Source organism: Haliotis asinina, chromosome 8 (genome assembly GCF_037392515.1).
Source record: "Haliotis asinina isolate JCU_RB_2024 chromosome 8, JCU_Hal_asi_v2, whole genome shotgun sequence".
NCBI classification, from domain to species: domain Eukaryota; kingdom Metazoa; phylum Mollusca; class Gastropoda; order Lepetellida; family Haliotidae; genus Haliotis; species Haliotis asinina.
This window is the reverse complement of record NC_090287.1, coordinates 18,401,986-18,419,439: the sequence shown is the minus strand read 5'-3', so window position 1 is coordinate 18,419,439 and position 17,454 is coordinate 18,401,986. Positions and strand designations below refer to the sequence as shown.

General features: G+C 37.7%; 1 protein-coding gene across 2 annotated transcripts in view; it reads left to right on the top strand.

The window, feature by feature from the left end:
- Nucleotides 1–17,454, top strand: part of LOC137295123 (MAPK/MAK/MRK overlapping kinase-like) — a 50,943-nt gene extending 33,489 nt beyond the window's left edge. Inside the window, exons 6-14 of one of the 2 annotated variants that reach the window (XM_067826445.1) lie at nucleotides 2,845–2,893; nucleotides 4,256–4,341; nucleotides 8,637–8,729; nucleotides 9,413–9,514; nucleotides 9,917–9,934; nucleotides 13,283–13,456; nucleotides 14,142–14,454; nucleotides 16,193–16,402; nucleotides 16,597–17,454. In XM_067826445.1, coding sequence (XP_067682546.1) covers nucleotides 2,845–2,893; nucleotides 4,256–4,341; nucleotides 8,637–8,729; nucleotides 9,413–9,514; nucleotides 9,917–9,934; nucleotides 13,283–13,456; nucleotides 14,142–14,454; nucleotides 16,193–16,402; nucleotides 16,597–16,656 — 1,105 coding nt within the window. In that variant the 3' untranslated portion in view covers nucleotides 16,657–17,454. The remainder of the gene's footprint in view (nucleotides 1–2,844; nucleotides 2,894–4,255; nucleotides 4,342–8,636; nucleotides 8,730–9,412; nucleotides 9,515–9,916; nucleotides 9,935–13,282; nucleotides 13,457–14,141; nucleotides 14,455–16,192; nucleotides 16,403–16,596) is intronic. The other variant, XM_067826446.1, reaches the window with a different exon arrangement.

Below are 17,454 nucleotides of genomic sequence, written 5' to 3'. Positions count from 1 at the left end.
ATTACAGATTTTGTCAGTTGGGGTTTTCATCACAAAATTGCATGAAATTATTATTAATAAAGAAACATCATTGTAAGACGAATAATTACGACTATGCATTATCCACTAAATAAACTGTTGTTAGGACATGTGTGTTCATCATCCTTAAAGACTTCGGTTTGATATCCCACATGAGTACAATGTGTGAAGACCATTTCCCGGTGCCATTGCTTTAATATTGCTATAATAGTGTTAAAGGCATAAAACACTACTTGTTCAGCAGAAGGTCGGTGGGATAGTCCAGTGGTTAAAGTGTTCACTGAAAGCTTAGGTTTGATTCCCCAAATAGATACAGCGTGTGAAGCACATTTCTGAAGTCCAAAGCCAGGAGTTCTCAAATCCCATCGCCTGACACCCTGGACAAGTCAGTTTTCATTTCAGGTAATCAAATAATGGTATCTTACTTGTTCGTTGGCTACTAGATAGTCTCTTCTTATGGTTTCAAACTGCAAATAATCATTTCATATCTGTTCAAAATATAAATATTAAGATAATAAAGGGGAGTTATCCTTTTTTTGTCTGTTTATCTCTTCTCGATAAATAGTCCAGTAAACATTAACATCAAATACATTGTTGATGTATTCTTTCAGAATTAAATGTGTAATTACGTCATAAAAATCAGGGCAAGTGGAAAATTAGTCAGGACACGTTACCTTCTTAAAGTCACTTGCCTTGTGGAAAGTGGCTTTCAAAAAAATATATTGAACCCCAACCCCACTATGATATTGCTGAAATATTGCCAAATGTGGTGTCAAATCCAACTCACTCACATATTTCCTTGCTAGCTCAGAGGCTGAAGTCTATACTGTTTGATCACATGTCAAATTTCGACATGGCATCAAGTCCTGGGATAGGAATTTTTGGAATACTCTATGAGCGTACATAGAAGAGCCATGGTATATCTAAATATTTAATCCTTGACTTATCAAACACACTGCTTATTGTCTCAGTTTCACAAATATGGTTTCACATATTGGTCAGATCTCAGACCAAGAAAGAAGAGCGCAGTCATGAATACATGATGTGCTGATGGCAATCAGAGAGAGAAGAATTCTGTGTCCATGAAGACAGTTTAGTCCTGAAATATGAGAACAGGCATTAGTGGAGGACATATCTGTGCAATGAGGGTTGTTCCGTGACCCATGTCCTAGGGTAGCTCTGAAAACATCAAAACATTCTCTTTGTGGTACAAATTCAATTTGTCCTTGTGAAACTTTTGACTTAATAGGAAAACAAATTTCCTTTCATGCTCAAGTTCATGTTTTATTGTTAATTTTTAACTTTGAAGTCAGAACATGGCTGAAATATTGGTGATGGAACTGTAAATATTATTATTATTATTATGCAAAGATGTTGATTAAGATCTAAACCTGTTCTCAACATTAACGTGTTTGGTTGTTTCCTTAAGGCCCATACCACTTTCATGTGTTTTTTTGTTTTTTTTGACCAGTTTGCAAAATATTACAAAAATCAAACATGCATGTTCAAACTTGTATGTGGATCACAGAGTATCAAGTGACACGTATCGTGCGTATACAGGACATTCCTACAGGTCATGTTTCACGTTAGAACATGTTGGAATATGCCATACAGAATGATTTTAGATCACTGGTTTCACAACACATTTACGATTCTATAGAGTGGATATTCTCAGACAAACACATATTTCCTTTCTTATGCAAGCTGTGTGTGTGGCATGTGATGCCGGCTGGGCAGGACATGTTCATACTTACATGAACACAGTGTTGCCTCTGATCTTCTGTCATCCATTAAACGCGTGAAGATTGGGATCTGATGTTCAGTAATACATGCTTCTTGTAAGAGGTGACTAAGTGGCTTGTCTGGTCCAGACTGAATATTTACACACCGCCACCATATATCTGGAATATTGCTGAGTGCTGCATAAAATTAAACTCACTCACTTATTCTGTTATCCACTATTACTCATATTTTTTCATTTTTTGCAAATAGAGTCCTTTTGGCAGGTAATTGATACTGGGTATTCTATGGCATTGGCACTGATATCTTCACCATTGAGCAATATTCTAGTTATATCATTGCAGCCTTTGAGAATCCTTTCTGTGTCTCAGGTGTACCATTGGTTGAACAGCATTATGTACAATATACTGTCATGAAACATTTATACACTGTTCTGCTTTTGAATTTCAATGATGGAGAATTCAGGAACCAGGGTTAGGTTACAGTATGAATATTATTTTTCTGTATCCACTTCAAAATGATTGTAATATTAAATCAGATAACGCAGGTTGAGTATGACAGTTTAACATAATCAATAAAACTTCATTAAATACGGATGCATACACACATTAAAATGTTGCAGTTCCTTCTTGTTTATGCCTGTTGTTAAGTCAGACCTAATTTGAAACTCTTGAAGTATGACAATGAAACATTAACCATCACATTGTTTAACGTGTATTGTTTGTGGCACTTGTGACTGGTAGTCTGGAACCAGCATGCTCATAAATATATGAATCCTCTCCTCAATTATTGTCATCTAATGACATTCAATTTACTTATTATGGTCTTAAGTCTTAAGTTTAGTAATCCTTTGCTGTTGTTATGATGTTAATTATCCTTGATTACAAATGATCTTGTTAAACATATGAATACAGTGTGCCCATTGGTTAGATATATGGAATGTAGTAATGGATATACATGTATCTACCAGATGTTTTTATGCATATATGTCAATGAGTGTATATCCTGAATCATGTTTGTATAACCTTGTGGTAATTTAATGTTTAAAATGTCATTTCAATCAAGCTGTGGTATCCTTTTTATTAGGAATGGAATCTTTCATCGAGATGTAAAACCGGAAAATATACTGATAAAAGTGAGTATTATTATGATTTTCACTTAAGGTTTGATTCCTGTAAAAATATTCCAGAATCATTCCACAAGGTTATCCTTGTGCTGTACTATGTGTGTGTGATTGAATAGTATATACAATCAACTTTTTAGGTGCTCATTGCAGATTCCTCATGTATGTTCATTTTCCAAGACCTGTGAAGATCATGGTTAGAATTGGCCTTCAGTAACTCAATCTTGTCGTAATAGGCGACTAAAAGGACCTGCAGGTGATGGCCAACTGGCAACCTAAAGTATTGCGAATACTAATAACATCAACCACTGGTTTTATTGTCCTAGATTAGATTGCAGTGATATGACTAGAATATTCCTGACCGTGACATAAAACACACTGAACTGCCAGTTGGATCATGGGATAGCCTGTTGAATAACACGCGTATTCAAGTAACTCATCCTTGTCGTAATAGGCGACTAAAAGGATCGGGCAGTCAGGCTCACTGACTTGGTTGACACACTTTGTAGAGATGTATTAAATATATACTGATTACCAAGTGGCAGCAAGAGCTGTATACTCCCCAGAGTGTTGAGATTGAAATAGGATGTGTTGTTGAGATTGACATCTAGTGATCAAGGGAAAAATACCAGCGCCACAAGCATGCACTAGTGCATGGATATGTGCGCTATATAAATATCTTATATCTATATCTATCTACCAGAATCTTTGGAACTATTCAACATTTAATGAGCCTTGTTCACCATGTCCACTAAGCTTGTTGGTATGCAGGTTGTCTAAAAACAGCCATTCATTGTGTCAAGTTGTGTCCCCTTAGTGTGACAATTATGGTTCAAATCTCATAGTTTGGGGGTTTCTCAACACTGTACTCTTGCTTATTGCATTCTGGTATCTGCTATACTGCAACCTTTACTCTACCACAAGACTGACACGTCATGAAATGAGTGATAACACAGTGTGGGGCACAGTGGTGCTGGCCTCTCACGCCAAAGACCTGGGTTCAAATCCCAGCAGATACACCAAAATTTGTGACCTGGGTTTCATACTGTGTTGTGTCAGTGGGCAAGGCACTTCGTCCACATTGCATTCAGTCCACCCAACTGTTTAAATGGGTACCTGAAAAAGCAGATGTATGGACCACGCGCTTAGTAGCAGCTTTGAAAGTACAATTCCGTCGGGGTAATAATGTGTAGTGCATTTAGCATAACTGATGTGTGGACTATTGTACACTATAAGAATCCACATTATTATTATTAATAGGAGGACCACTGTCAATTTAATTACTACAGTGGAAAGTTTTTCTTTTGTGTAAATTTTTCAAACCTATACTGTATCCATTATCTGAAGTTCGTTGATTTTTCTGTGTATTTTCAGGAAGACTTGCTGAAACTAGCTGATTTTGGTTCCTGTAGAAGCGTTTACTCTAAACAACCATACACAGAGTACATCTCCACAAGATGGTAAGGCTGACATCTCCCATGGTTAGAATAAGTCCTCAGGACCATGCTACAATAAGTTAGTTTCACTTCCTAGTATTTCAGCACTTCACGCATAGGGATGTCAACACCAGTCTTTAATAAATAAAAACTCTCTGCGCCATATGCTTCGCTATCTGATTTTGTGGAAACAGTATAGTCTGTTGTGGTTTTTTTTTTATTTGAATTTAACAAAATGGACAAGCAGGTGATGGCCAACTGGCAAACTAAAGTATTGCAAATACTGCTAACATCAACCACTGGTTTTATTGTCCTAGATTAGATTACAGTGAATATTCCTGACCATGACATAAAACAAACTGAATTGCCAACTGGATCATGGGATAGCCTGTTGAATAACACATGCATTCATCATTTCAGTTCGAGTTTGAATTCTTAAATCAGTTCAGTCAAGCTCAGTGCTACCTAGATGAAAGTCCCAGTGGAATATTTCTAAAATCAGCTTGTAACCACTCTCTTATTGATATTCTGTAGTCATGTAATGAAATGAATCCTTTTATGTGAATAACTGATCTAGTAGCACCTTGGTGGTGGGGTGGCCTAATAGTTAAAGCATTTGTTGGCAATGCCGAGCACCTGAGTTCGCTTCCCACATCTATGTGTGAAGTGAAGCCCATTTTTGCTGTCCCCTGCTGTGAAATTGCTGGAATACTGCCAAAAAACCTTTAAGAACCACCCTCTTGGTAATATGCTGTTATTATACAGACACTTTTTGTAGTAAATAATTGATCTAGTCATGCCCCTCATGTAATATATGGATTATTGTATTGTATGTAGGTCCATTGTTACACTGTATCAAAAGCTTGGCAAATATTGGAGTTAATTACCCATGATTTCTTTGTATTCTTGCCTCTAGGTGTCTGTTAAACCATAGTTCATGTTCTGGTAGAGGTGATCAATATGTGTTTGAGTTGCTGAGGTAATAAGTGTGTGATAGGGATCTTTTGTCAAGTGAGGAGAGGAAATGAAGGAGTGTGTTAAGAATGCACTCAGGCTGGTATACCCAGATAAACTTAGTTATCTAGCCTTATGTAAGAATGTCGAGTTTTGATTGGTCCACGTAACTCTTATAAAATACCATGTACACCCATCACAATCCACGAGCGGGAGTATAAAAGTCCTGTAATCATGCTACGAAAGTCGCGCTACGAAAGCTACGCCTTGGTGACAATGCGAAGTGAGAAAAGCTTAAGCGTGCGTCGACAAGCCTTTAGTAGTGTGTGGTGCATTGAGGTCAAACGATCAGCTGGTGTCAACATGGCAGCAGTGAAACGCGTTGTGTTGCAGGTTGTTTTGTTTTGATTTAGTGAAAACATTCAACTGGATAAATGTGTTATCACATCGTGTTGAGGGAAATATTGGGTTTTATCAGTCCCGAGTAAGGTTATATTCCCCGAGCCGGATTTGATGTGATGTGAACATGATGTGATAACTTATAATGTTGAGGCTTTTCATTTAGATGTTCTGGAGCACTGGGGTTATTTAGTCTAAAGATATTTCAGTGTCTGAGATGGTGAGCATAATTTTCGAGTCATATAGGTATATTTCATGTTTGGTGTGAGTTCTATGATAGTGAAGTTTTACAAGCACATTAGAATCCCATCCTAGCAGGTACCCAATCATTGCAGGGTAAACACAAAATGTAGTTCTCCATCTTCCTCGTATACTCTTCCTCTTTACATACAGTGCTCATGCTGTTGACCACTGGATTGTCTGGTCGAGACTTAATTATTTACAGACTGCCACCATATGTCTGTAGCAAACTGCCACCATATGTTTGTAACATTGCTGAGTGTGTCATTAACTGAACTATTGTAGGAAATAAAAAAAAGTGTTTTTTCACATTTATCTCTACAGTTTATGTAGTTGATATGCGAAAGTGTGAAATATCTGTTAAAGTCAGTTCGGCCTAACTACGGTTCCAGTGGCAGGGAGATAGGAAACGTGCAAACAGGACCTTACTGAGGAGAGATTAGTGCAGAAATGAGCAATGTGAATTTTTTAAAAGTCCAAAGCGACTTATTTGGGACAGACCATGGCTTTATGCAAATTATTGTGAGATGATATTGTATTATAAAGGGCACAATTTAAATGTCCATTTTGAAATTAATCTTAGTTTCATTATAAACAACAGCTGTCAATAATATTTTACATTATGAAACTATTGGGGTGCAGCTACTATGGAGTCTCACTATCACCATGAAAAAAACAGGTAGGACGGATCGCCTCACGATGGTTGCAGTTTATCTCTACAATTTATGTGACTGATATGTGAAAGTGTGAAATATATGTTAAAGTAATTTAGGCCTAACTACAGTTCCAGTGGAAGGGAGATAGGAAATGTAAAAAAGGACTTCACTGAGCAGAGATTAGTGCAGAAATGAGCTATGCAGATTTTTCCAAAGCGACATGTTTGGAACAGACCATAGTTTTATCATATTACTGTGCGAAGATATTGTGTTACAAAGGGCACTTTTTGAATGCCTTTTTTCAAATTAAACTTATCTTCATTATAAAGGATAGCTGTCGTAAAAGAGTGTAACTTTCATGCTGAAACTATTAAGGATGTAGCTACCATGGAGTCACTCACTATCATTATAAAGAGAAACAGACAGGAGGGGTCATCTCAAAAGCAAGATCAGGACTGGTGAAAGAGACGATGGTTGGGGTCAGGCAGTGGGATATGGATATCAGCTAAGTAGTGAGGTACAGTCCGTTTGATTCCATTTGAGACCAATCAATTGCTTACTAACACAAAATCTAATAATTGCAACAAAACCAAATTTTGCACAGCCACATGAAATCAACAGACCAACTCCGATGAGTTGTCTCATAATTGTCTCATATGAGTGTCTCATAATTTGGGACTCCCGAATAAAAAAGTTGTTTGACAAACGATATCATTTTCTTGTCACCTTTCACTATTTTGTACGAGGGGGGCCTCTTGCTGGTAGAACAGCAAGTGGAATCAAACAGACTGTAGAAGTAGGTCCTAACATACATAACAATATCCAGTCCTTTGATCTTCGGGTGGTTATGCCACCTATGTATTTTGAGACATTTAATACGATGCATTTCTATAGGCATCCTATTCTTTTACATATGTTAAAATAAACATCATTGAAGAAAGACACAGAAGATGTTAATCTATAAAGGAGATATATTCAACACAAGAAAAAGCACAAAATATCTTTGAGATGACCCCTTGCACCAGTAGGCAGAGCATGCATTTCATGCTAGGGGAGTTGACTTTCTGCCATCTATAGCCTGATCTATTGTTTTCAGCTGCTAGTCGGGTTTTTTTTTTACATTTTGCAATTTTACGAGTAATTATGCTTTTCTGGATATCCTCTTATGCATCCCACTGAATGCTCAGTTAGGCCGAAGTGAGTTATTTCAACACTCTATTTGCAGGTGTGCATATTTATGGGATACAGAGTAACAGCCTAAAAACAGTCTTTTTCTACTTCTGTCAGTACTTTACTCAAACAGTTTTACATCATTGTAGTATCAGGCTGTCATCACACTATAAAATACATACTCTTATCTCTCAGCTGTTCACATACAATCTCTAGGATACCTTTCTCTAGTCCTAAAGAGACAGTACATGGAATGCAAGTTTCTGTGTGGGGCTGAGCCAAAGCCCCAAATATCTCACGAGTCAGTTTTCCTAATTTATCAGCATGATATCGTATTCAGAGTACCTAAGACAGTACCTTGAAAACGTTTCCAGACTTACTACAGGATCACTTGACATTATATCATGTGATTTATTAATAAACTGAAATATTTATTGTCTGCAAATGATACTAGGAATGTGATAAAGTAGTCTTTTACAGTTTTAAAATATAAGTATTAAATGCTACTTCTTTTTTTAACATGAAGCTATTGATTTTATTGTGACAGTGTTAGTTCCACGATTACTGTACACTGAATATGACATTAGGAATTTACTTTAGTGAATGGCCATGGAGTTTCTATGTATAAACAAGGAAGGACAATGGGTATGTTGCAGCAGATGAAATATACACTTCAGTGTATTCAATAACGTGAACTGTGCACTTAAAATTGATTATCAAAGTCTGGATAGAATGTGGACACAAAATTCTCTTTGGGGTAGCCTAATAGTTAAAGCATTTGCTTGAAGACCCACTTCCTTCAGTTCCTCACATGGGTACAATGTGTGAAGCCCTGTCATGATAAATACTGTTGAAAGCGGCGTTAACTAAACTCACTCACTCAGTGTTTGTTCCCTTTAGGTACCGTGCCCCAGAGTGTCTGCTGACTGATGGCTACTACACATTCAAGATGGACATGTGGAGTGTGGGATGTGTCTTCTTCGAGATTCTGAGGTAATTATCCGAATCCTATCCAACTTTCCATGAAGATCACAAATTATAATTCAACAGTTATGAGCTACCCATGAAGATCTGGGTTAGAATGTGATCTTCATCTTTTTGTAAAAGGCGATTAATGGGATTGGGTGGTAAGGCTCACTGACTTGGTTGACACATCTTCCATTCCCAATTGATTAAATTGATGCTCATGATATTGATCAATGGATTTTCTGGTCCAGACTTGATTAATTACAGACCACTGCCGTATGGCTAGAATGCCCTTTACTGTTACAAACCATCTGGTAAATTGCCATGCATACAGTAAGTCTGAATAACAGAACACATGAAAGTACACCCATGTAGAAACTGTGGGTTAGAAGTGGTCTCCAGTAGCCCATGCTTGTCATTAAAGGCAAGTAGCGGAATCAGGTGGTCATTCTCGTTGACTTGGATTAGTGCTCATGATATTGATCACTGGCAGATTATTTACAGACCTCTGTCATTTATAGCCGGACTATTAATGAACAACTAACAAACAGAACCATCAAAGTACAGTGTTCCTATATCCTCTGCCAGGTTTCTTTGCATGTTTTGTATTGCACTGTGGGTGAAAATCTCGGAATAGGGAGTGGAACACTTATTCTTTCATATGTTCCCTTATTTGTTTCCATCAGTATATTAACATGATTATTTTTCAGTCTTCATCCCTTGTTTCCTGGCTCTAATGAAGTTGACCAGATTGCAAAGATCCATGACATTATGGGTACACCAGAAAGCTGTGTGCTAAAGAAAATGAAGAAGTAGGTACCATTTATCTAGCTCATCACTACACTGTTGCTATATATGTAAATAGATGTAAATAATACTGTGTAATGTTTCTATTTTCCTGTCCAAATAAACAGAGGCCTAGTTACCTTTTGTGAAAATGTAAAACACAAAACAATTTAGAAATCAACAAAAGAAATGCTAAGTCATGATTTCGATTAACTATTCACACTGTCAGTTTTGTAACTGATGTTAATGCATCCAAGTTAAAAGTAAGAATTTCCCACATTAAAGTGTAATGAAGGCAGATCTAAAGCCACAGCTGATGACAACAGGCTAATGTGTGTAGCTATTGATCATCAGTACAATGAAAACCTGTTATGGATTTGTGTGAAAAACTGTACTAACAAGTATTGATACATTTTGTTTTCTCGCAGTCGCTCAAGAGGAGCTAGGTACCTCAGTGATTAAACCATAGCGTCTTTGTATTGTGTTTCTTCTGTCAGATGTGTTCACTGTTGCTATTCTTGCATTACAAATCACTCTTAGTAAAGTGATTGAGTGAGACAGTTGGGTTTTATGCCGATTTTACCAATCTTCCAGCAATATCATAGCGGGGACACCACACTCTAGTAAAGTGAGTGAGTGAGTGAATGAGTTGGATTCTGCTCTACTTTTAGCAATATTCCAGCAATATCACAGCGAGGGACACCACACTTCTAACCAGACCATAGTGAAAATGGTGTAAGAACAGCACCTAACAATTCATGATCCTTTCTTTGTCATAATGGGTTTTTTGGGGGGTTTTTTATTTGCACATTTTTTCTGGGTACAGGTCACATGTAACATGAGAGTATACAGGGCTGAATTCAAAGATTGCTATCCTGCTTGCATCAGGTTTCTTTGTCATAATTTTAATGCCTGATTAATTCGGTTGAGACACTGTATTTAGAGGATGACAAGATGTATAATATCAGCAGCAGTTAACTGGTTTTAATTAATGGCAGTTACAACATTGAAAGAGTTGAATGATGAGCACATTCCTTTGAAGTGTTCCAAGCATATTTTCTTTCATAAGCAGCTATGGAAGTTCTCCCTCCTAGTTCTCTCCCTTTCCTGACCTTAACATTTGCAGAATTGATATATGTAGATAGTGAGAGCTTGCAACACCAACAAAACAGAGCTGCAGTAAGTCCACTCTGAGGTGAACATAAGGCATGAATATTGGGTGCAGACTGAAGTACTTTTCATAAATACTGAAACATGTCGCCAGCCAGTGTTATATTGATTTTAACCATTTAAATAAAACCCAAGTGTATTATTTCACGTGATTTGAGTCTTAACCATGTAGATAGTGTTTATTTGTCACAACAGTGACAATTGAGAACATTACAGTCAAATGAAATGTGTAAGAATGTTGACTGTTGTCCTGCAAGGTTTTGAAATTTGTCCATTTTGAATATCATGCTTTGGTAAACAAAAATTTCTGGTTGCAGATATTGCCAACACTTTACACTTACTTTCTCTCAATTCCAGCATACAAAATACAGTGTCCATGTATTTGAAAGGAAAGCTTATATTTCTCTCAAAACCTCCACCTCTACTGCACCTTAAACTGGCTACACTGCTGATTGGTCCAAAAGACCTAAACAGCTCAACATAATAATGCCAACTATAAACTGGTAATAGAAGACTAACTGTCAATTCTGAACAGACTAAAAGAATAACTACTACATTCAAGTACTGAGGGATGCCCCATGCACATGTCAGAAAGAAAGGATGCTTTCAAGCCATTCATGAACAGATGGTGCTATTGTGTGTACAACTAATTATGTATAGTTGACCGCAAAGGGGAAAGTCTGAAGTTTGGTGATAATCTGACTTAGGACGCAAATATGGTAATGATCTAATAGAGATACAAATCATAAGATTATGGACAATGTTTAGTAAAAAAATTGTTAATAGCTTTGCTTTGTATTGTAACTGCCTCTTTTGTGTCTGTCCAATTCAAAGCTTGCAGTATGTTTTGTTCTTGCCTCCAGATGACTGTTTTCATGCTAGATGCTGAATATGAACAAGACACATACTACTACAGTAAATCATGCTATAGTTTCCTAATGCATAGAAGTTTGACCTGTTTGTGATAGCATAGTAGTACATGTGTTTGCTAGCCATCCCCATTATCTGGGTTTGAATCCATACATGATATGGTATATGGGTCTTATTAGTGTTTTCTGTGATATGATACTGTGCAGTATTACTGAACATTACACAATTATTGCTTGTTGATATGTCAGTGTGCATCTATGCACTGACCATCAAACATGTGCTTCACCATGGTTAGTGTATTATGCTACATGTGAGTATAATAATTGTAAGAAACGGAGCTGCAATGATTCATTTTGATTTTGATAACCATTATCACTATCTTGATTTGATATTTGAATACCTGTTTAAATTATTTCCACACAGTCAGAACATTATTTTGACTCCAACTTCAGGAGTTTTGAATGCTGAATTAAGGTGAAACATGATTGGTTGACTCCAAGCTAATTATTTAATGAGAATTGTTGTTAGACATGACCAAGTTTACAATGAAATCTGATGTTTTCACTTATATGAAGATTCAAATAACAAAGGGCTGAATCAAGGGTCCAATATCAAAACTCGAATTGAATCCGGTACTGGGTGAATCGTTGCAGCCCAGCCCAAGTGGGATACTTGTTTTAGATTGTTATGATAATATATAGCATTGGTATGACTAATAATGTGTTCCATCACATCACGTGACCTTCTTCAGATTGGGTCATTATGTGCTGATGGCATGGATAAATGCTCATCAGGTACAGATCCTAGATTTTGGAGATCGGGGTGGATGTGTTAGTGTACATAGATCCTGAAGTTCAAAGGTTAGGGGAAATGATCCTCAGGGGTGGGTGGGGTGTTGCACTTCTGGATTCATCCTGGCTCATGCATTCAATCGCTTTTTTCTGATCCAGATCACATTTCTATACAGGAGTGTCATCACTAATCATGTGCATATTATCCAGTCTGTTATGATATATACTACCCTTTGCCACTATACCTACTGTTCTGAATGATGTGACCACCTTTGTGTCTGTTATCTTATTGGATGACTACTTTATCCAGTCTATTATGATACATACTACCCTTTGCCACTATACCTACATTTCTGAAGGATGTGGCCACCTTCATGTCTGTTATCCTATTGGATGACTACTTAATCCAGTCTATTATGATACATACTACCCTTTGGCACTATACCTACCTTTCTGAAGGATGTGGTCACCTTCATGTCTCTAATCTTATTGGATGCCTACTTTATCCAGTCTATTATGTTATATACTACCCTTTGCCACTATACCTACATTTCTGATGGATGTGGCCACCTTCGTGTCTCTTATCTTATTGGATGACTGCTTTATAATGATAAACTGCCTGCTTTGCCACAATACCTACACTCTTCTCTTATTTGCCACCATGATAAATATGCCTTTTTCCACCTTGCCTACATTTCAGATGGATGACCATTTTCAGACCACCTAATCTCTCTCATCCCATTTTAACATGGTATCACTGGAACCTGGCTCCAGACAAAGCTATAACAGTGAATATTGCCCAGATGTTTATTATACCACATGGGTATACCCAGTACAGTGCATGTGTCTGGATAAGGCATTCTGACAGATATTGCTAGAATATTGCTGATCACAAGGTCAAACTGTCCAATTGAGTTGAAGACCATGACCAGGTTTTAATATTGTAATGCTGCATATTTTCAGATCGCGTGGTATCAGTTTCAACTTCCCCCAGAAGCAGGGCACAGGTATCCAGCGATTTCTACCCCATGTATCCCAGGAGGCCATAGAACTCATCAACAAGATGTGTACATATGATCCTGATGATCGGGTCTCCGCACGACGTGCCATCCAACATGAGTATTTCAAAGAATTGAGGTAAGTTTGATTTTTGTCCTTATCTCTGTGCTCTGTTTAAAGGTGAAAAGTAGGATTTACTCCAAAATCAGGGTCTGAAATTCCCAAAAATTTTAGCCAGACCACAGGGTTGGTTAGATGAGCCAGAATTTACCTGCCCTCAAAAAAATTAGGTTTGACAAGCGACGTTTATCATGCAATTGGAATTCATCATATTTTTACGAGTGAATCAATAATGATTTATTATCCTTAAATATGCTAAATATCTTCATGTACATGTCTAAATTGTAAGCCAACTGTGGGGCAGGTGAATATGAGAAGCTGGCAGTGTGTGATAAAAATAACTCATCCCAGGCCATTGGGCAAGCAGGTCTTACAAATGCTTCTAAAATATGTTTATGAAGACTGTTTTTCCCCATATTTTATATGTTATTACAGTCTTCCTCGAACATATTTCTTGCATGAAGGATATGAGTAGAATTCAACTTTGACTAACCAACTTCATGTGGAAATCCCCCAATGGGGCTTCGGCTTTTGGAGTAAACTCACATGTTATATGTTCATGGAGACTCTTCATTTTTTTTTTTTTTTTTTTTTTTTTTAAATTCTTTTGGTCAGAAGCAGTCAGTCACAGCAGTAAAGCAGTACAGCAGTACAGTGCATAGCCTGTAAATAAATCAAGTAAAGTATTTGGTTCGTGTTGTAGGGATGCAGACAGACGAGCTGCGGCACTTACTCAGACTCGCCGTAGAGATGAGGGAAAGAAATATGATGGCCATGAGCGCCCCCATCGAGACCGAGAAAGAGAACGAGAAAGGGACCGAGAAAGAGACCGAGAAAGAGATCGGGACAGAGATCGAGAAAGAGATAGAGATCGAGAAAAAGAACGAGACCATGAGACAGTGGAAACCATAGCTGATAAAAAGAAGGAACCTGTCCTACAAGATGAGCGGCCTTCTGAAGTTGTGATGTACCCTATACGAGCAACCAAAGCACAGTCCAACCCAACCAAAGGGCGGGTAGGTGGCGCCAAGTCATATCGTGAGCCACAGGCCCCCAAACTAGAGGTGCCCCAAGAGAGTACCTCTGACAGTGAGACTAGTATATGGGCTGCCTTTAGGCATAAAAAAAAGGTATGTGGGGCAGTGGTTGGGGACAGCCTTAGCAGGTGCTTGTCGTGCACTCTTGGTTTGGTTTTCGTTTTCTTGTTGAGGTGAGTGTGTTAATTCCACATAGTTTAGCATGGACAGTTTATTAAGTGGATTTCTGTTGATAGTGGTATTTTCACAGTTTGATTCCAGAATGAAAGGTCATAAACACACCAGTAGTTGTCATGATATTTTGCCAAACTTCCGAATATTTATTCACGAGGATTATTGTTAAAAGTCTTGAATAAAGATTGTTTGAGATAGGATAATTTGATGATATAAGCTGAGTGTATGGAGTTCTCAGACTTTAAAGGAAGCCATAGCCCAGGGCTCTTGTCTCTAATTCACTCACATATTTACAAGGCTGAGAAAATCTTGCTCGTCAGGTGGTGATGCAATCTCAGTATAGTCTACTTCAATATGACTCGTCTCTTCGGGAACTTGTGAGGATAACCAAACAAAGTCTTGGTATATCAGACAAGAATATCCGATTGTGTTCCTTGAGAACTAATAAGAGCAAGGAGTTTGGGTTAACCAAAATATGGCATCCAGGGTATATAGAACCTAGGCAACATGCTTTCTAACACTGCCTGACAAGCAACTGTTTTGCAGCCAAATCACAACTGTTTTTGAGATGTGTATATTTCATTGCATGGGTGAATTTGTGTACTGATGGTGAAGGGTGCTTTGTATCTCCATTTGAAATTCACATTGCTTGAAGCACTGGAAATGAACATCAAACTAACCTCTTCCCTGTAACTTTCATGTGTAGTGTGTTGCCATGTGCAGCTGACTCTGTTTAGTCTTTGGTTTACAGATTATTTTTGGAAAAATTCTGAAACTTGATCTTTTTTACTAGCTCTCTCGTGTTACCATACTTTTAACATTTCTTCTGAAATTTCAAATTTTTCATTCTGAAACTAGGTAGTTTCCAAGTTATGGTGTCACTATGTAATTGCCACAGTAAGTAATTGCATTAATTCCAGTCAGACTTTAAACATGGCTAACATGTTCTCTTTATACCGATAGTTTAGACGAGCTACCAAGCCTTATGGCCTATTTTCATAAAAGCAGAAATCTGTAAACCAATATTGAAATAGTCTCATTTCAACAACAACATATACAGATTGCAAGAAAATCTTTTTAATTTTGGGTGGAAGGGTATTCCTTTGTTTGTTTCAAAGGTGACCTGTTTTAGATCCTGTGTATTGTTTAGGTGCTGCACTCACAATGTAATATATAATCCTTCACAATCTCAATGAGGTAACAGACTGGTAATAAAAGGGAGTAATTATTTTCTTGGGTCTGGAAATGGTACATCTCCTCTGACATCACTTGACATGTTCTGTGGGGTTTTTTTCATGCTTGATACTTCTGTTTAAATCTTCCAAACTAGTAAATGGCATACCAGATTGTCCAGTATAATATACACTATTTTCAAGACAAGACTGCAGGAACTCTACGTTTTCTAGTGTCTCCTGTGTATAAAGTATGTGCATACTATTAACCATATATATTTGTTAATGGTTTCTCGTCATAGAGGTTAATGACGTTTTAATGGAACATGATTAAATTGATATGTAAACAAATCTTTTTATCTTGTTTCTAGCGACAACGACACCAAAATCTACGGCGCTATGCAGAAAGCCAGCAATATCCAAACCACACTGGGCTGCTGCCTCGAGTGACGATGCACCACCCCTCATACAACCCCACATACCACAGCACTTCCATGCCAGCATACAAGAACTTTGAGGGTCCAACTGGGGGATCCATATTTCCAGCTATCAATAATGTTAATACATTCAAACCACACAAGGTGAGGACAAACATTTTAAAAGTAACACACCTGTGAAGACCCAAGTGAGAATTGCTTGTGAGAGACTAAGATGGTTTATTGCATGTTATGTTAACAATCCCAGTTGTGTGGGTCAAAGCACATTTCATTAGTCATCGGATTGTTTGGTCCAGACTGAAAGGAGTATGTTATAATAATGGATGTGTTTGCTTCAGGCTCAGTCCAAGTCCAAGAATCTGTTCTCCTACACACTACCTTCAGTTGACCGACAATAGGCTCCATCACATTCAAAGGGAGAGCACTCCCATATGCTACAGCAACCCTGTCACAGATCCTTCAGTCAGGAGCACATGGGCACGCCACAGTGATGACAAGTCCTGTTCAGTCTCGCTTGAATCAGTGTGACATTGAGTAACCAATAGTGACCACGCTGACAGAGACAAGACAGCTGTTTCACTGAGTACATAACATATATATGATTTCAGTAGAAAAGTCAAATGTGATGCCACAGATGTTGCCCTTGTTAGTTTGTCATCCAAAACAGCTGTGATGAATGCAGATTCACTTATATCTGTGACTTGTAGTGGAAAGCATTCTTTGCACATGTGCAAATGAAATTATATTGAAGTAGGAGTTGATTTGTTTACAACAGGCTTGAGATATGCTTTGATGTCTTTCAGAACTATATAATTTTTTAGGATTTGCTAATGACATTGTTATATTGCTTCTCATCTAGAGGTCACTTTCTTGACTGGATGCACTGTAGACACTACCATATATAGACGACAGTGTTGCATGCAAGTCACCATCACATAATATTTTCCTACAATTATCTACAATTATCTGTTCTGTTTCAGTATTATACTTGAACACAAAACTGTTCCTTTTACTTCCTTTTTGAATAACTCAGAACATCTATTTGCCATCATTTGGCAAGATCAGATCTATGGCTTGTTCCCCCTGGTACAGCATGTTTGGAAGCTTTAAAGTAACAAAGGCAGTTCCCGGGTAGTCATGTGAGTCATTGCTTTGTCACACTGAAGACCGGGGTTTAATTCCCCACACTCAAAAAA